The 20,929-nt window shown below is 44.3% G+C and overlaps 1 protein-coding gene across 6 annotated transcripts in view; it reads right to left on the minus strand.

Moving 5' to 3' along the window:
* LOC106603277 (seizure protein 6) overlaps positions 1-20,929 on the minus strand; it is a 254,630-nt gene that overhangs the window by 124,092 nt on the left and 109,609 nt on the right. For all 6 annotated transcript variants that reach the window (XM_014196718.2, XM_014196716.2, XM_014196715.2 and 3 more), the window contains exons 2-3: positions 17,802-18,596; positions 7,149-7,288 (exon numbers count right to left, since the gene is read on the minus strand). In XM_014196718.2, coding sequence (XP_014052193.1) covers positions 7,149-7,288; positions 17,802-18,596 — 935 coding nt within the window. The remainder of the gene's footprint in view (positions 1-7,148; positions 7,289-17,801; positions 18,597-20,929) is intronic.

Here is a 20,929-nt window from a genome sequence, read left to right on the forward strand (position 1 = left end):
ATCAGTGTCCCTGGTGAAAGATATCAAGAAGGATCTTTCATGCCCCGGAGGCCTCCTCCTCCTCTCGCAAGGCCCAGCATCACACTCACAATCACACAGATGACATCTCAGACTGTTTTCCCCTTATAAAAGAATTTCACAGAGCCTTTAAAATATGAAGATATTATTAGAGAGTCTCCAGCTAGTTGCCGGGAATTAAGTGCATTAGAAATCTGCTTCCATCTTGAGGAAATGGATGGGTTCATCTGGGCCCGTATCCACCAAGCGTCATAGCAGAAAATTGGTCATAGGTGCTGAAAAAAGCTATGCATGAAGCCTCTTTAGTCATAAGAGTCACACCAAGTCGACAGATATTTAGGACACCTCATGAGCTGTCCTTACCAGTTAAGCGTTACCTGCCGGGGTCTTGATAATAGAAAAATGCAGCGAGTCAGTGATTCCTTCGCCACATGCAACTGCTTTGGAGTTGTTAAAATAATGTTTTGATATTTCTGTATGATGAATCCATAAATAATCTAGACCTACATGCAACCGTATCTCTTGCCTTTATGACAATGATTTCACATGAGGCCTACTTCACATGATATGCCTAAATACTTACACTGAGTGGATAAAACATTAGGAACACCTGCTCTTTCCATGACATAGACTGACCAGGTGAATCCAGGTGAAAGCTATGATCCCTTATTAATGTCACTTGTTAAATCCACTTCAATCAGTGTAGATGAAGGGGAGGAGACAGGTTAAAGAAGTTTTAAGTTTAAGCCTTGAGACAATTGAGACATGGATTCTGTATGTGTGAATAGTCAAGACAAAATATTTAAGTGCCTTTAACCTCTTCGCTATAGGGGGCAGTATTTTCACGGCCGGATGAAAAACGTACCCAAATGAAACTGCCTACTACTCGGGCCCAGAGTCAAATATTTGCATATTATTAGTAGTTTTGGATGGAAAACACTCTGAAGTTTCTAAAACTGTTTGAATGATGTCTGTGAGTATAACAGAACTCATATGGCAGGCAAAAACCTGAGAGGTATCCAACCAGGAAGTGGGAACTCTGAGGGTTGTAGTCTTTTCAAATGATTTTCTATCCAAACTACAGTGTCTGTGGGGTCATTTTGCACTTCCTAAGGCTTCCACTAGATGTCAACAGTCATTAGAACCTTGTTTGAGGCTTCTGCTATGCAATTTGATTGAATAACACCTGGTCTGGCTGGGGTCACTTACTTACCTCATGCGCGGTCACGCAGGCCTAGCCATTTTCTTTTTCTTCTGTAATGAATACGCTATTGTCCGGTTGGAATATTATCAAAGTTTTACGTTAACCTGTTAGGGCTAGGGGGCAGTATTGACACGGCTGGATAAAAAACGTACCCGATTTAATCTGGTTACCACTCCTACCCAGTAACTAGAATATGCATATACTTATTACATATGGATAGAAAACACACTAAAGTTTCTAAAACTGTTTGAATGGTGTCTGTGAGTATAACAGAACTCAAATGGCAGGTCAAAACCTGAGAGATTCCTTTACAGGAAGTGGCCTGTCTGACCATTTCTGGAACTTCTTTGCCATCTCTATCTTTTACTAAGGGTCTCTGCTCTAACGTGACACTTCCTACGTCATCCATAGGCGCTCAGAGCCCGGGAAAAACCTGAATGTCGTCATCCCAGCCCCAGGCTGAAACACATTATCGCCTTTCTCAAGTGGCCGATCAAGGGACTCTGGGCTTAGGCGCGTGACCTGACCGCCCCCGTCTTTGTGATTTTTTCCTCTGTTTGCCGAAAAGGAGATTCCCGGTCGGAATATTATCGCTTTTCTACGAGAAAAATGGCATAAAAATTGATTTTAAACAGCGGTTGACATGCTTCGAAGTACGGTAATGGAATATTTAGAATTTTTTTGTCACGAATTGCGCCATGCGCGCGACCCTTCTTTGCCATTTCGGATAGTGTCTGGAACGCACGAACAAAACGCCGCTATTCGGATATAACGATGGATTATTTTGGACCAAACCAACATTTGTTATTGAAGTAGCAGTCCTGGGAGTGCATTCTGACGAAGACAACAAAAGGTAATCAAACTTTTATAATAGTAAATATGATTATGGTGAGTGCTAAACTTGCCGGGTGTCTAAATAGCTAGCCCGTGATGCCTGGGCTATGTACTTAGAATATTGCAAAATGTGCTTTCACCAAAAAGCTATTTTAAAATCGGACATATCGAGTGCATAGAGGAGGTCTGTATCTATAATTCTTAAAATAATTGTTATGCTTTTTGTGAACGTTTATCGTGAGTAATTTAGTAAAATGTTAGCGAATTCCCCGGAAGTTTGCGGGGGGGTATGCTAGTTCTGAACGTCACATGCTAATGTAAAAAGCTGGTTTTTGATATAAATATGAACTTGATTGAACAAAACATGCATGTATTGTATAACATAATGTCCTAGGGTTGTCATCTGATGAAGATCATCAAAGGTTAGTGTTGCATTTAGCTGTCTTCTGGGTTTTTGTGACATTATATGCTAGCTTGAAAAATGGGTGTCTGATTATTTCTGGCTTGGTACTCTGCTGACATAATCTAATGTTTTGCTTTCGTTGTAAAGACTTTTTGAAATCGGACAGTGTGGTTAGATTAACGAGAGTCTTGTCTTTAAATAGCTGTAAAATAGTCATATGTTTGAGAAATTGAAGTAATAGGATTTTTAAGGTTTTGAAAATCGCGCCACAGGCTTCAAGTGGCTGTTACGCAGGTGGGACGAATTCGTCCCGCCTAGCCCATAGAGGTTAAAAACTCACTAAAGATTGATTGTGAACATGGTTTGGCATGTTTCTACAAACGCTGAGGGAACTTTATAACTTTTCGTCGACGCGCATCATGCATTTTGGAATGGTGATCTGGACGCGCCAACAAAACTGATTTATTTGGACATCAATTAAGGACTTTATCGAACAAATGAACATTTCTTGTGGAAGTGGGAGTCCTTCCGAGTGCATTCCGCCGAAGATCAGCAAAAGTAAGAAAATATTTTTAACATATTTTAGAGTTTTGTCGACGCTGTGGCTGGACGGCTAACTGTATAGCTTGCATGGATGGCGGAGCTCTATACTCAGAATATTGAACAATGTGCTTTCTCCGTAAAGTTATTTTGCAATCTGACACAGCGGTGGCATTAAGAGGTAGTATATCTATAATTCTTTAAATAATTGTTATATATTTTGTCAACGTTTATGATGAGTATTTCTGTAAATGAATGTGCACATTCACCGGAAGTTTTGGAGGCAAATCATTTTCTGAACATCACGCGCCAATGTAAAATGCTGTTTTTGGATATAAATATGAACTTGATCGAACAAAACATACATGTATTGTGTAACATGATGTCCTAGGAGTGTCATCTGATGAAGATCGTCAAAGGTTAGTGCTTCATTTTAGATGGATTTTGGGTTTTTGTGACACATCTCCTTGCTTGGAAAATGGCTGTGTGGTTATTTTTGTATATGTACTGTGCTAACATAATCTAATGTTTTGCTTTCGCTGTAAAGCCTTTTTGAAATCGGACAACATGGTTGGATTCAGGAGAAGTGTATCTTTAAAATGGTGTAAAATAGTTATATGTTTGAGAAATTGAAATTATTAGATTTTTGATGTTTTGAATTTCCATTGGCTGTTGGCTAGGGGTTCCGCTAGCAGAACCCCTAGAGGCAAGAAGTTAAACGAGGTATGTTAGTAGGTGCTAAGAACACCGGTTTAACCCTCCTGTTGTGTTCATTTCATGTTAATTAATTCTGTGTTCCTGGTCCAAAATTACCGCACCATTAGAGCTGATTATGAATCCATAATAAGTCATATATTATCACCTAATGTTGTGTTAGATCTTTTTATCAACATAAGTTTTGAACTTCTATTTGCTATTTATGGCCTATAGGCCTCATTGACCTGAGCTCATACAACTTGTTTTTGAGTTAAAAAAAGCATAATGTATGGATTATATTGAGTATAGCAAATACTCAGATGAAACATATTGTGCCATTTATCACAGACTACTTTGTGTCAAAGTTTAACAAGGACTCTCTCCTCCCCACCAGTGTCATGATCAAAGATATGATCAAGAGCCTCACATACAGTATATCGTTTGGTCATTGTGCTGCCACAGAATGAATTGTGAGCAAGGCCTCAAAAAAGCTTTTAACACCAGAGTTGCGAGAAAAGTTCTATATATTATTAAAACAATGTTGCGATTGTGAGAATGCCAACAGGTGTGGTTCCCGTGGGGGAAAGATTATATTGGGGAAAGGTTCCTGTGGGGGTTGCCATGGCAGCCAAGAAGGGGAGTGAGGTGTGTGTGTGTGTGTGTGTGTGTGTGTGTGTGTGTGTGTGTGTGTGTGTGTGTGTGTGTGTGTGTGTGTGTGTGTGTGTGTGTGTGTGTGTGTGTGTGTGTGTGTGTGTGTGTGTCTGTGCGTGTGGGGTCTGTGAGAGGAAGTGTGTCCATCTGATGAATGGGCATGTGCCTGAACTCAATTTTATACACTAATTGTAGTCTCACCCATTCATTTCTAATGACCGGGAACACCACAGGTGTACAAAAGTTAAATAAAACACCCAAAATGTAATGAAAATCATCTAAATGTTTTTTGTGTGTTCAGATGCCCTGTGTGGACAAAGTCATGGAACCTTATGACAATCAGATTAAATGAACTACATTTTTTCAGAGAGAAAACTTGTAAATTCGGTCCAATTTGACCAGAACACAGCAGGAGGGTTAAGTGTATCAAGAACTGTAAAGCTGCTGTGTTTTTCATGCTCAACCGTTTCCCTTGTATATCAAGAATGGTCCACCACCCAAAGGACATCCAGCCAACTTGACTCAACAGTGGGAAGCATCGGAGTCAACTTGGGCTAGTGTCCCTGTGGAACGCTTTCGACACCTTGTATGCCCCGATGAACTGAGGCTGTTCTGAGGGCAAAAGGGGGAGGGTGTTCCTAATGTTTAGAGACAATGTGCTGAAATGAGAGTGCATATGGATTTACTTACCAGATCATCTCACTGTGTTCAGGCAACATGCCATGAGACTTTAACAATGACCCTTCTAATCGTGGCTGGGTTTAATGTAGGTTATCTCTGAGTCCACTGCATAGCTGAAAGGGTATTGGGACATGAGTGGGGGTGTATCATTGTCATTTGCTTAGGCAAACACTAAATTATACTGCATGCCTCCTTATCGTGCATAAACTGGAGATGACCTTGAGTGAACAATGGCCCTATCAGTCCTGGTAGTCAAAGGTCCTGAAGGATTTGTATAAAGTTACTTTTCATTTAAGGGAAAGTTTTCACCAAGAGAAACAAGCAAGGTGGCTTTCAATCCACATAATTGAAAGATAGACAAATACCAACAACATGCAATGTGGGCATGGAGATAAGTCGTGGTTTAGTCATGATCTGAAGCACAAAAGTCTAAATTGCTACTTTACAGTAAGTCCCTATGGTCAGCATACTTCTAGCTAAGTAATTGGTGGTCTGTGACTGGCTCTTTCAGCCAAAGGGGAAAAACATAATTACTCTGTCCATTGCAAGAGGCATTTTATTCTCCTACTTAGCCAATGCCACACATACTTTCATTCACAATGCTACACAATGCTACTTTCCCTTTACAAAAAGCATGTTCTCAAATATATATTTTGCTCAATGAGAGATTGTTTTGATTGTGTGTGTAATAAAGAAGGGAAGATTTCTCAGTGACCAATTTAGAGTATATTCAATTAATTGTTGTTCCGATTTAATCAAAATACAGTACTACAGCCATGGCCACTGAACCAGGAACTAGGAACACAACCCAAGATTAAAGTATTTACTGTGAACTACATCAGTATGCAACTATTGCTAACGAAATTCACTATGCATTAGAATTGGTTCATTTCCATGAGACAGAATTATATGAATGATATGAAATGCACAGTTTGTATTGCATCATGCAATGTATGATGAATACATTGTGAAATATATTTAACACTCAATCAATGAATTATGAGATAATCTTATTGCTAAGGTACTGTTGATGTGATACAGAATTATACATTTTGTCTGGAAATTTAAATGAATCTAAATGCATTTTGACCTATTTAATGTGGACTCCACATACATGAATTTAAGTAACTTATTATTATTTTTACAAGGGGAAATAGATGCACAATCCCTTCCTTCCCTGGAGAAAATAATGACTGATGCCTGCTTCCATAGATAAACATAGGATGCAGCCAAGACGGGACCAGTGAAAGAGATGCATCCAAAGTGAGGGCCCTCTGAATGCATGCTAGCAAATGGAACTCGGGGTTTGTCTTTTACCTACGCTTTCGCAAACAATTTTAGTAGGCCATTGTGTCTCAATAGATCATTATGAAATTACGGCTGACTAAACATTTCGCTATGCTGTGGTGTCTCTGCTGCTGGGTCTGTATTGATTGTGGTGGGACTGTTGATGTGACAGCCCAGAGATAACAAGTTCCACATGAATGAATAGAAACACAACAAGCAAACAGCCCTGGCTGAATTCAGATTTCCCCTTACCACTCCAAGAGAACATTTTCAGGAATAACTATAATGATTTTATTTTGAAACTACTCTAGTTACAAGTAAGACACTTGCTAAACATGAAGTGCAGTTTATTTTTTTTCTTCTATTTTTCCTTGAAGTCATGTGAAGCTCAAGGCTTTGTAATGGCATTAATAAGCTGCACTCATAAATGTTGACATGAGCCATTTGTTTCATGAGCAAGCTGAAGTGTTATATTAGTTTGAGATTCCAATAGATGCGTAGCTCATTAGCATTTGGGCAACTGAAAATAGCATAAAGGTGTAACACACTTCACCAGAGCCGCTGGCTCTAATGACAGCCATGATAATTAGGTTAAATGAAGGTAGGGAAGAGAGAGAGAGAGAGTGCCAGAGAGAGCGGATTGTGGTGCTAAAACAGTGTGTCCAGCAACACTAACCCAAGGCCTATTGGCAAACCTGGACCTAACAGCCCTCCTCTCATTTCCATTAACATTAACACACTAAGCAGGTTTCCATTAAAACCTTGAGATGTGGGAAAGTGTATGGATGTGAACCCCATAAAAGGGACAACAGACAGTATCCTGTTTTCACTGACCTGTACTTCAATCCCGTATCCCAGATAGACCGTCACCACATAGGTGCAATCCACTCCAGGGTCGGACGACAACGCTGCAGAATGCTGTTGTGGAATCTTGATGTGGCCCTCGGGGTCAGTGAAATTCACAGTGCAGGGACCTGGCACAGGAGAAATTAAAAGACAAGTGATCCCTCTTCCCAGACTACTGATCCATCCCTGACAGCCCCCCTGTGTCTCAGTGGCCCTCTAACCCCCTCATTAACTCCCCAGATTCCCTGCCTCTCAGCCGGGCCTTGGAGATCACGCCACCCCTCAGCCATCTAGACCCACTGGAGAGGACAGCCAGGCAGCACAAATCAGGTGGAGCCGGCCTCTGCAGATTGGTTTGCCGCATGATCAGCTTTGTGATCCTGGGTGCCAGATGAATAGGAGCTGTCAGCATGGAAGGATGAGAAACACTGACTGGCCCTGTCCAATGCTGTTCCTGCCACGCTGTACAAGACTCTGACTAAAATCTGTAAACACTGTAAACAACAACAAACACTGTAAACAATCTGTAAACACTGTAAACAAGAGGCAGTCATGCAGGCCACTTTAGGTTACTGCTAAGGATTGTCATCAGGGTTTGGAACTGGTCATGGAACAGAATCAACTTTTTTTTTGAGGAACAAAATCAGAACCGCGAACAAAAGTGAAATATACTGTTCCAGAACAGAACAGTTATTTTAAATGCATGGAACCAGTTAATAACATTATTTTCCTCACAAAACGCAACAAAGTGCCTATGCAAAGTCCTACTCTTTCACTCAGAAACATATTCTAGTGTCTGCCAGCCTGCCTGCTGAAATTGCATAGGCACTTTGTTGCGTTATGTGTGGAAAATAACGTTCAAAGATATTCAGAGTTCCATCATAGAAGCCGCTCCTCTGTAGGTATAATACTGTGGGCCTAATTCAGATAATGCATGTCATAACAAGATGCCCAGTGCGTCAAGCCAAGCCTTCTCCACCACCCTCTCTCGCACTCTCCACACCAGCAAAATATCAGTCGCATCTCGCACCCTACACTGTCTGTCCAATGCATGTTAATGCATGTTAATAGCTTGCACGCTCCAAAGCAGGCTGCTCTATCCACACTGATTGTTATTGTAATTTAATGTTAATGTAAACATTTTTTAAAAATGATTTCAGAGGTTTAAAAAGGAACAGAAAGGAATGATATAAACCGTTACTGTCATGACTTCCGCCAAAGTCGGCTCCTCTCCTTGATCGGCGGTCGACGTCACCAGCTTTCTAGCCATCGCCGCTCCATTTTTCATGTATCCATTTGTTTTGTCTTGTTCCCTGCACACCTGGTTTTCATTTCCCAATCAATTCATATGTATTTATTCCTCTGTTCCCCATCATGTCTTTGTGTAGGATTGTTTGTTTTACGTGTATTTTGATATTGTGGATATCGTTACGTGCATTACTTTTTGTCTATGTTCCGTGTTTTGGGCAAATTTTATGTTATTTTTGTGCTGTCATTATGACCGGAATAAAAAGTGTGCCTGTTCACTACACTCTGCTCTCCTGCACCTGACTTCGCCTCCGATACACACTCATAACAGAATCCTACACCTACCATGGAGTCAGCAGGAGCAGGTACCCCGGTTAGAGGAGTCGAGGAACGCGTCCAGGAACACGCTGCTATGCTACATCATCTTGGTGCCATGATGGATCGCGTTGTCCAGACCATGGACCGCTGGGAGAGACAGGAAGTCTCTCCAGCGCCTCGACCAGCTCAACCGGGGTTATCTCTAGCCGTCCCAATGGGATCCAGCTTCAGTGGAATACGTCTCTCCCTTCCCAGGGAGTATGATGGGACGGCCGCACAGTGCCAGGGGTTCCTTTTACAACTGGACCTATACCTGGCCACTGTTCACCCAGCTCCCTCAGGAAGGGAGAGAGTATCCGCCCTCATCTCATGCCTCTCGGGGAGAGCTCTGATGTGGGCAAACGCCGTGTGGGGTAGAGGTCGACCGATTAATCGGAATGGCCGATTAATTAGGGCCGATTTCAAGTTTTCATAACAATCGGTAATCGGTATTTTTGGCCACCGATTTGCCGATTTTTTTTCTTCATTTGTATTTTATTTTTTTACACCTTTATTTAACAAGGCAAGTCAGATTAAGAACACATTCTTATTTTCAATGACGGCCTAGGAACGGGGGTTAACTGACTTGTTCAGCGGGGATTCGTTTTTGCAACCTTCTGATTACTAGTCCAACGCTCTAACCACCTGCCTTACATTGCGCTCCACGAGGAGCCTGCATGCCAGGCTGACTACCTGTTACGCGAGGGCAGCAAGAAGCCAAGGTAAGTTGCTAGCTAGCATTAAACTTATCTTATAAAAAACTATCAATCTTAACATAATCACTAGTTAACTACACATGGTTGATGATATTACTAGTTTATCTAACGTGTCCTGCGTTGCATATAATTGATGCAGTGCCTGTTAATTTCTCATCGATTACAGCCTACTTCGACAAACGGGTGATGATTCAACAAGTGCATTTGCGAAAAAAGCACTGTCGTTGCACCAATGTACCTAACCATAAACATCAATGCCTTTCTTTAAAATCAATACACAAGTATATATTTTTAAACCTGCATATTTAGTTAATATTGCCTGCTAACATGAAATTGTGTCACTGCTCTTGCGTTCATTGCCTGGCTCGTTGCGAACTAATTTGCCAGAACTTTACGTAATTATGACATACCATTGAAGGTTGTGCAATGTAACAGGAATATTTAGACTTAGGGATGCCACCCGTTAGATAAAATACGGACCGGTTCCGTATTTCACTGAAAGAAAAAAAAAGTGTTTGTTTTCGAGATGATAGTTTCCGGATTCTACCATATTAATGACCTAAGGCTCGTATTTCTGTGTGTTTATTATATTATAATTAAGTCTATGATTTGATAGAGCAGTCTGACAGAGCTGTGGTAGGCACCAGCAGGCTCGTAAGCATTCATTCAAACAGCACTTTCGTGCGTTTTGCCAACAGCTCTTCACAATGCATTGCGCTGTTTATGACTTCAAGCCTGTCAACTCCCAAGATTAGGCTGGTGTAACCGATGTGACATGGCTAGCTAGTTAGCGGGTGCGCGCTAATAGCGTTTCAAACGTCACTCACTCTGAGACTTGGAGTAGTTGTCCCCTTGCTCTACATGGGTAACGCTGCTTTGAGGGTGGCTGTTGTCGATGTGTTCCTGGTTCAAGCCCAGGTAGGAGCGAGGAGAGGGACGGAAGCTATACTGTTACACTGGCAATACTAAAGTGCCTATAAGAACATCCAATAGTCAAAGGTATATGAAATATAAATCGTATAGAGAGAAATAGTCCTATAATTCCTATAATAACTACAACCTAAAACTTCTTACCTGGGAATATTGAAGACTCATGTTAAAAGGAACCACCAGCTTTCATATGTTCCCATGTTCTGAGCAAGGCACTTAAAAGTTAGCTTTCTTACATGGCACATATTGCACTTTGACTTTCTTCTCCAACACTTTGTTTTTGCATTATTTAAACCAAATTGAACATGTTTCATTATTTATTTGAGGCTAAATTGATTTTATTTATGTATTATATTAAGTTAAAATAAGTGTTCATTCAGTATTGTTGTAATTGTCATTATTACAAATACATTTTAAAAAATTGTCTGATTAATCGGCATCGGCCTTTTTGGGCCTTCAATAATCGGTATCGGTATCGGCGTCGAAAAATCATAATCGGTCGACCTCTAGTGTGGGGAGAGGAAGATGCGGTGTTTGACCACTTCGAGGAGTTTACCCGCAGTTTCCGGGCCATCTTTGACCATCCGCCCAAAGGTAGAGCAGCGGGTGAACGACTCTTCCATTTGAGGCAGGGGACGAGGAGCGCACAGGATTTCGTGCTGGAGTTCCGGACCTTGGCCGCCGGAGCAGGATGGAACGACAGGGCCCTCATCGACCACTATTGATGCAGCTTACATGAGGACGTCCGATGGGAGTTGGCCTGCAGGGATGCCACCACCACCTTTGACCAACTGGTGGATATGTCCATCCGGTTGGATAACCTGCTGGTCATCCGTGGATGTCCTGAGGGGCTCTGTCGGTTCCTTCTCCCAGCACTCCCACTCCAGTGCCCATGGAGTTGGGAGGGGCTGCGCAAAGGGAGGCTGGAGAAGGGGCCTTCACGTGCACCATCTGTGGCCACAGAGGGCGCACTGCCGGTCGGTGCCGGGTTGGTCCCTCTGGGAGTCGAGGCAGCAGGCAGGGCACTCTGGCGTTACCGCAGGTGAGTATGCACCACTCTTATCCAGAGTCCTCTGTTGTCCACCTGTTTGTACCTGTTTGTTTCCCTGAGTTCTCCCCGCATAAGGCGGTCGTCGATTCAGGCGCAGCTGGAAATTTTATTGACAGAGGGTTAGCACTTAGTTTAGGGATCCCATTATTCCTGTGGATAGACCTTTTCTGTTTCACCCTCTGGATAGTCGACCATTAGGGTCTGGGTTAATCAAGGAGGCCACCATCTCCCTGGCCATGGAGATGCAGGGGGTTCACGATGAGAGAATCAGTCACTTTCTCATTGACTCTCCTGCATTTCCTGTGGTACTAGGCCTTTCCTGGTTGTCTCGTCATAACCTCATCATTTCCTGGCAACAGAGGGCTCTCACGGGGTGGTCGCGAGAGTGCTCGGGGAGGTGTGTAGGGGTTTCCGTTGGTGCTACCACGATGGTAAGTCCAGACCAGGTCTCCACCGTTCCCCCAGAATATGCCGATTTAGCTCTCGCCTTCTGTAAGAAGAAGGCGACTCAATTACCACCCCGTTGACGGGGGGATTGTGCGATAAATCTCCTGGTAGACACTGCACTTCCCAGGAGTCACGTGTATCTCCTGTCACAAATGGAGACGGTGGCTATGGAGACATATGTCTCCGAAATCCCTGCGTCGGGGTACATTCGGTCCTCCACTTCACCCGCCTTCTCGAGTGTCTTTTTTGTGAAGAAGAAGGATGGAGGTCTGCGCCCGTGCATTGATTATAGAGGTCTCAATCAAATCACGGTGAGGTACAGTTACCTCTTATCGCCACAGCGTTTGAGTCAATGCACGGGGCGCGCTTCTTCACTAAACTGGATCTCAGGAGTGCGTACAATCTGGTGCGTATCCAATGAAATTCTGATATACTCTGCTACATGCGCCGAGCATGTGTCCTTGGTGCGCAAGGTACTTGGACGACTGTTGGAGCATGACCTCTACTTTAAGGCTGAGAAATGCCTGTTCTTTCAACAGTCAGTCTCCTTCCTAGGGTATCGCATTTCCACATCAGGTGTGGAGATGGAGAGTGACCGCATAGCAGCCGTGTGTAATTGGCCGACTCCCACCACGGTAAAGGAGGTGCAGCGATTTTTAGGGTTTGCCAATTACTACCGGAGATTTATCCGGGGTTTTGGCAAGGTGGCTGCTCCCATTACCTCACTGCTGAAGGGGGGTCCTGTACGTCTGCAGTGGTCGGCTGAGGCGGACAGGGCTTTTGGGCAGCTGAGAGCTCTGTTTACCTCGGCTCCCATGCTGGCCCATCCGGATCCCTCTTTGGCATTCATAGTGGAGTTGGACTGGGATCGGAGTGGAGAGGAGAGGCTGGGATCGGAGCCGTGCTCTCTCAGCGCTCGGGCACGCCACCGAAGCTCCGCCCCTGTGCCTTCTTCTCGAAGAAGCTCAGCCTGGCGGAGCGGAACTATGATGTGGGGGACCGGGAGCTGTTGGCTGTGGTTAAGGCTTTGAAGGTGTGGAGACATTGGCTTGAGGGGGCTAAACACCCTTTCGTCATCTGGACTGACCACCGCAACCTGGAGTACATCTGGGCAGCTAGGAGACTGAATCCTCGTCAGGCAAGGTGGGCCATGTTCTTTACCCATTTTGTGTTTACTCTGTCCTACAGACCAGGTTCCCAGAATGTTAACCTGTTAGGGCTAGGGGGCAGTATTTGCACGGCTGGATAAAAAAAATGTACCCGATTTAATCTGGTTACTAATCCTACCCAGTAACTAGAATATGCATATACTTATTATATATGGATAGAAAACACTCTAAAGTTTCTAAAACTGTTTGAATGGTGTCTGTGAGTATAACAGAACTCATTTGGCAGGCAAAACCCTGAGACATTTTCTGACAGGAAGTGGATACCTGATGTGTTGTATTACCTTTAAACCTATGCCATTGAAAAACACAGGGGCTGAGGAATATTTTGGCACTTCCTATTGCTTCCACTAGATGTCACCAGCCTTTACAAAGTGTTTTGAGTCTTCTGGAGGGAGATCTGACCGAACAAGAGCCATGGAACGATGATGGCCCATTAGACACCTGGCGCGAGTTCATGTTGGGTACCCTCGTTCCAATACGTTATAAAAGAGTATGCATTCGTCCACCTTGAATATTATTCATGTTCTGGTTAAAAAAGGCCCTAATGATTTATGCTATACAACGTTTGACATGTTTGAACGAACGTAAATATATTTTTTCCCCTCGTTCATGAAGTGAAGTCCGGCGGGCTTAGATCATGTGCTAACAAGACGGAGATTTTTGGACATAAATGATGAGCTTTTTTGAACAAAACTACATTCGTTATGGACCTGTGATACCTGGAAGTGACATCTGATGAAGAGAATCAAAGGTAATGGATTATTTACATAGTATTTTCGATTTTAGATCTCCCCAACATGACGACTAGTCTGTATCGCAATGCGTATTTTTCTGGGCGCAGTGCTCAGATTATTGCAAAGTGTGATTTCCCAGTAAGGTTATTTTTAAATCTGGCAAGTTGATTGCGTTCAAGAGATGTAAATCTATAATTCTTTAAATGACAATATAATATTTTACCAATGTTTTCTAATTTTAATTATTTAATTTGTGATGCTGACTTGACTGCCGGTTATTGGAGGGAAACGATTTCCTCAACATCAATGCCATAGTAAAACGCTGTTTTTGGATATAAATATGAACTTGATAGAACTAAAAATGCATGCATTGTCTAACATAATGTCCTAGGAGTGTCATCTGATGGAGATTGTAAAAGGTTAGTGCATCATTTTAGCTGGTTTTATGGTTTTGGTGACCCTGTCTTTGAATTGACAAAACATTACACACAACTCTTGTAAATGTACTGTCCTAACATACTCTAAATTTATGCTTTCGCCGTAAAACCTTTTTGAAATCGTAAAACGTGGTTAGATTAAGGAGATGTTTATCTTTCAAAGGGTGTAAAATAGTTGTATGTTTGAAAAATTTGAATTTTGACATTTATTTGGATTCAAATTTGCCGCTCTTGAAATGCACCTGCTGTTGATGGAGTGCACCACGGGTGGGACGCTTGCGTCCCACCTAGCCCATAGAGGTTAAGGCAGACGCACTGTCCCGGCTGTATGACACAGAGGAGCGGCCCAGATCAGACTCCCATTCTCCCGGCCTCCTGCCTGGTAGTGCCGGTCGTGCGGGAGCTGGACGCGGACATTGAGCGCGTGTTGCGTACTGAACCCGCTCCAATCCCGTGTCCAGTCGGACTTCGGTACGTTCCGTCTGCTGTCCGTGACCAGTTGATCTATTGGGCCAACACATCACCCTCCTCTGGTCATCCGGGGATCGGTCGGACGGTGCACTGTCTGTCTGGGAAGTACTGGTGGCCCACCATGGCTCGGGACATGAGGGTTTATGTTTCCTCCTGCTCGGTGTGCGCCCAGTGTAAGGCTCCTAGACACCTGCCCAGAGGTAAGCTACATCCCTTACCCGTTCCACAACGGCCTTGGTCACACCTGTCGGTTGATTTTCTAATGGATCTTCCTCCCTTACAGGGGAACACCACGATCTTGGTCATTGTGGATCGTTTCTCTAAGTCCTGTCGTCTCCTCCCTCTTCCCGGTCTCCCTACGGCCCTACAAACTGCGGGGGCCCTGTTTACACACGTCTTCCGGCAATACGGGGTGCCTGAGGATATAGTGTCTGATCGGGGTCCCCAGTTCACTTTGAGAGTCTGAAGGGTGTTCATGGAACGTTTGGTTGTCTCGATCAGCCTTACCTCGGGTTTCCACCCCGAGAGTAATGGGCAGGTGGAGAGAGTGAACCAGGATGTGGGCAGGTTTCTGCGGTCCTATTGCCAGGACCGGCCGGGGGAGTGGGCCGCGTTCGTGCCCTGGGCAGAGATGGCACAGAACTCGCTCCGCCACTCCTCCACGAACCTCTCCCCCTTTCAGTGTGTATTGGGGTACCAGCCAGTTCTGGCACCGTGGCATTGGAGTCAGACCGAGGCTCCTGCGGTGGACGACTGGTTCAGACGCGCAGAGGAGAACTGGGAAGCCGCCCATGGTCACCTCCAGCAGGCCGCGCTGCACCAAAAGACCAGCGCGGACCGTCACCGCAGTGAGGCCCCGGTGTTCGCACCAGGGGACAGGGTCTGGCACTCGACCCGAAACCTGCCCCTCGCCTGCCCTGCTGGAAGCTGGGCCCGCGGTTTGTGGGGCCATTCAAAGTCCTGAGGAGAGTGAACGAGGTATGTTACAGGTTACAGCTTCCCCCCAATTACCATATTAACCCCTCGTTCCATGTGTCTCTCCTCAGGCCGGTGGTGGCTGGTCCGCTCCAGGAGTCTGAGGTACGGGAGGTTCCTCCGCCCCCTCTGGACATTGAGGGTGCCCTGGCGTACTCCGTCCGTTCCATCCTGGATTCAAGGCGTCGGGCGGGGTGCTGGGTTCCAGTGGCTGATGTATTAGACCCTGAACTACTGCATGAGTTCCACCGTCGCCGGCCAGATCGCCCTGCTCCTCACCCTCCGGGTCGTCCCCGAGGCTGATGTCGACGCACCGCTGGAGCCTGCTCTCATTACCTCCCCTATATCTGTCTGTTCCCCAGCTCCGTTCCCCGCGTCAGCATTTATTGTCGTCATGTCGTTTTGTTCCCCCTGTTCTGACGCTGTTCCTGTCCTGTTCCATGTCCGTTGATAATTAAATGTTCACTCCCTGTACCTGCTTCTCATCTCCAGCGTCGGGTCTTACAGAATGCTGAAGCCACCAAATGAAGCATCGGGGAATGCTGGTCCGGGGCCGCCGTCAATGGAACCGGGGGTGCCTTAACTGGCTCGAGAGGTCTCCTTGCCCCGGTTGGCTCGGCAGGCGCCCATCCCACGTCAGGCCTCAGCCAGATTGTCAGGGTTTTACGCTTCAGCCGGATCATCAGGCTCACATGTCTCAGCTGGCTCGCCAGGCTCCCACATCCCAGCGGGATCATCAGGCTTCATGCCTCAACCGGATCGCCAGGCTCCCACGCCTCAGCTGGTTTGCCAGGCTCCCACGCCTCTGCTGGTTCGTCAGGCTTCTACACCCTCAACCGGCTTGTCCAGCGCCCATGCCTCGGCCGGCCCGTCAGGCCCACCCAGGAGTGACGCCGGATGGCGCCCCTAGAGGGGGGGTACTGTCACGCCTGCTCCTGCTTTGTTCTCCCTGTTCTGACGCTATTCCTGTCCTGTCCCATGTCTGTAGATAATTAAATGTTCACTCCCTGTACCTGCTTCTCATCTCCAGCGTCAGGTCTTACAGAAGTACATTTTCCCCCTGGTTTACATTCACCCTTTTGCAGGTTTTACTATATAATGTCTTCCATCCTAGCCAAATTTTTTCATCAGCTTGCATGTGCCTCCCCTATATCAAGGTGTTTTGGTACTTCTGCACTACGCATTTCTGGGTGTTAACTTTTACTATACCACAAGTCAATATAGTCTACTAGTCTAACTGTCTATCCTGCCCTCTATCCAACATTCATAATGACAATAGTGGTAGATGGATTGTTTTTCCAGATCTGCAATAGGCTAACTAGCATCATACCACACATAAAATCATTCAAAGCTGCACCAACTTTCAATGTAAGTGGAGAGGCCAGGTACATCATTGCACATAAGAGAACAGTGAAGACATGAAACACGCAAGAGAGGGGGACAATACAATTATCCTACCTAGACTATTCTACTACCTAGACTATTCTACAACACCACAATGTAATGAAAGTTCTACTCTAGGCTGTAAACTGCACTGAAAATGTAATTTCAATAACGGTGCAAAAGCCCATTGATTTGATCATTTAATTCAATTTGGATTAGTTGTGGGTATACTCTTGGCAGTTTATTAGGTCTAGAAAGGCAAAGTTGCAGGCCAGTCTGGATATATTTTAAGTTTTGATACTGAGATGTGCTGTCTGTTGCAGATCATCATTCTCCCAAGTCATCCTATAATAATGTGGCCACATATTGTATGCTCCCAGCAGGCCCGGTTATTCAGGAAAGTTTAACACACGCTCTGCCTCCTCTCCGATCCTAGTGGCTTTTCCTCGCGTGCCTAGAACCTAATGCTTCAAGGTCATGTGAAAATATTTGTAACATTGGGGAAGGGGGTGCATTTTTCTACAACACCTCGAATTGGACAGCCCCCGAGTAAATTTTTTAATGTTGATAGTTGACGATGCCTGCATTAAAGCTGCTACTCTAAAGCCATTGCATTAGGCCATTACAGAAAAGCAGCAGTTGCCAATTGGATGTAATTGGATTTACATACTTCTACTTCACTCTATACTGTATGTGTATGAGACCAATAGAAACAGAAGTTACCTGGTGTCTGCATGGTGGTGATGGTGGTGGTTGTGATGATGGTTGTGGTGGTCATTCCCTCATCCACCTCTCCTGTGGATACGGCGGTCAGTTTGGTGAGCTGGATGCCAGGGCCTGTTTTGTTCTTTACCCCTGGTTCCTCTGACTCACCTTTCTCCACCCTCACTGAGGTGGTCAGGACAGGGGGGGGCAGGGTGGTTTCCATGATAACTTCCACCTGACCATTGGCGCTTCCATTCAGGAAGGGGGGGGCATTGGGGCTGCGGCCACTGACTGTAGGGGCAGTGGTTGCCACTACAGGGGTGGTCAGGGAGTCTGTGGTCACTGCCATCTTCTCTGCCTCCCTGGCCTTGTCCTTGGCGAACTTGTTATTCTGAGCCATGCTCACCAGTAGCCCAGGGTCTGTGGAAGCAGAGATGGTGAGGGGGGTTGTGGCAGCCACCGTGGCAGTAGTGGCTATGTCAGAGAAGGCAGGGGCATCCTCATGTGGCACCAGGCGAGTTGAGGCGTCCCCCGCCTCAAAGGCAGTTACAGAGCCGGGCATTGTGGGATGTCTTGCCACGTCTCCATGGTCTGTGAAAAACTGCTGGTCCCCCTGGAAATCTTTAGTGAGCAGGAGTTCATGTAGGGCGAAGCCTCTGAAGACAGGCCGGTGGTTGGGGACGTTCATGGATGATGCTGTGGTAAAATGGTGGATCTCACTCTCTGTGTCCTGTGTGGACGAGTGTGTGAAGGCTCTGCTGTCTGCTTCGACTCTCCTCTGGCCCCCAACATTTCCATTCTCTAGAGAAGACACTGGAGAGAAACACACCAACAACATGGAGGTATTAGAGCATACTAGAAGAGAAATATAATACCAGAGAACATGATTCCTAAATATTCCATTGCATAGAAAACATATTTTTTCTTTAAAGTAAAAAAAAAATCTACATTGGATACATATATGGCTCTGTTGTAATTGCAAAATCTGTTAGTCTAGGGTTTAGTCTAGGGTAAGGGACCCCCATTTACCAGGCTGTAAGGAGCATTATGAGTCGATATCTTGTTACATAGAAGGTTACGTGCAGTGGCTAGTGAGTAAAGTGGAACAATAACCACCTTGATTAACTAACTACTACTGTAGACAAATTGCCACAAGAAGCCCTTAGAAAAGGCCCTTCAGGAAAAAACCCTCATGATAACCCTTTGATGATTCATTTGAATACCTTTATTCCTCCTTTTTCCAATTAGCCAAAGTAAAGATTTTGCTCTGAATGTCTCATGATTACCAAATATAATAATGGCTGAGCCATAGAGAGTAATTATTCCCACCTGCAGCGGTTAAGATGCAATCAGGAAGCCCCAGGGAATGGGTGCTAAATTCAAAAAGGGGAGGGATGATAATGATAGCTCCAAATTGCTCTGATACAGTATTTCTATAAGAATCCAAAACCACAGTGTTAAATATATTTGCACTCAAGAAGTACAGTCGGAAATGAACGGTGCTTTTGAAAGTGGGTCTATTTTGCTGGAATGATGGCTTAAGTGTCAAAAGACACACCAGAGGACGTCTCTCAGGGTTAATAAAGAGCAACAACACGATCGTCTTTCATCTCTTCTACATTTATCTCCATTAGTATAGGGAATGCCTTTAAAAAGTTCTGTGACAGATTAATAATGACAGTCCTCACTGTGAAGCCTGCAGTAAGTCAGCATGAGTGTTCATTATCGCAGACAAGCTCTGCAATCACAGCCAGAGCGAGGGAAAGAACTGAAAGGAGAATTTCATCAAGAAAATGTAAATATTCGTCTGACTTCTGAGATAAAAGATTAAAAGACACAAGTTTTCTAAAGGACAGACTCTAGCTGAAGGATGGCATGACTTTCAGAATGTAGATTACCCCTAGTGTGCATATGCATGCACACTGGCACACACACACACAATCCCTTGACCCACACTCCTTAACCACATGCCAGAGAAAGAAGTAAACCATGATAAAGCATAGAAAACACAGAATCCTTGTAGTGGAAAACCACTTTGAAAATGGAGAAAAGTGTGTTATCTAGGTACTGTAATTGTCTCCAAAACCCCAGACACAACTGCCAAAACAACAGGCAGTGTGAAGAGATTGATATGGTACAGCAGTGATAACGGCTACTTCTCTTGTCCTTTATCAGAGTAGGACCTCAGTGAAATGGAAATAAAGGACTTACAAAAGCTCTATGATGTAATACTGACTTATCTGTCGTAAAGAGTAGGATATGCTGCTGGGATTTTATATACTAATTGTCCTTGACAGTTTCAACACTTATGGTTGTGCTGCGTGGACAAATGTGACTAGTTTCAGGAAACTAGGTGCATGTCGCGCGTCACTACTTCACAGGAGAGGCATTTGAACAAAAACATAGTTTTTTATCAAAATGCGTTTTTTGGCAGTAATGCCATCTGGAACATGTCAACTTTATTTGCCTTAATAACAAACTTGTATGCCATCTGTAAATACAAATAAATTGTTTAATTACGAGCTTAGTTGGTTTAGCGATGGAAAAAGACAGGAACCAGCCATTTGCTTTGCTAGTTATAGCCTAATGTTAGCTAGCTATTTAACATTGGACCTAGTTGGTTAGCTTTAGCATTATGAGTTGGGATTATGGTTTATTGTTTAGCTAGCTAGCTACCTACCTACATGTCTAAACAAAATATTTTATTTGATATACAGTAGTGTGTGTTTACCAGAGACAGGAATGTGAAGAACAACATGACCTGCACCAAAGTCAAATCAGGATATGACGTTAGGCCAACGAGACAATGTCCAAGTTCTACATTTCTCCAGTAGAATGCCCTGCTTTTATTTCATCACACTCACAGCCGTAAGCTGTTTTCTGTAATTAGCTCGCCATTAACTTGAAAATAATGATCTTGTTGTGAGTTTATTTTTCTGTAATAATGAATACAAATTAGCTAAAATTAAGATGATGTCAGCATTATGATATGATCATTATTTGAACTGGCTAGCCAGCTAACTTCATGCTAGCTAGCTAACAAGCTAGAAACTAACCAAAACATTGTTTAGAAAATTGCCTGGTTTGCTAGATTCACCTATACTAAATTATTTTTTAAACGGATGAAATCATTGGTTGTTTAGTAC

Source organism: Salmo salar, chromosome ssa04 (assembly GCF_905237065.1).
Source record: "Salmo salar chromosome ssa04, Ssal_v3.1, whole genome shotgun sequence".
Taxonomy (NCBI): domain Eukaryota; kingdom Metazoa; phylum Chordata; class Actinopteri; order Salmoniformes; family Salmonidae; genus Salmo; species Salmo salar.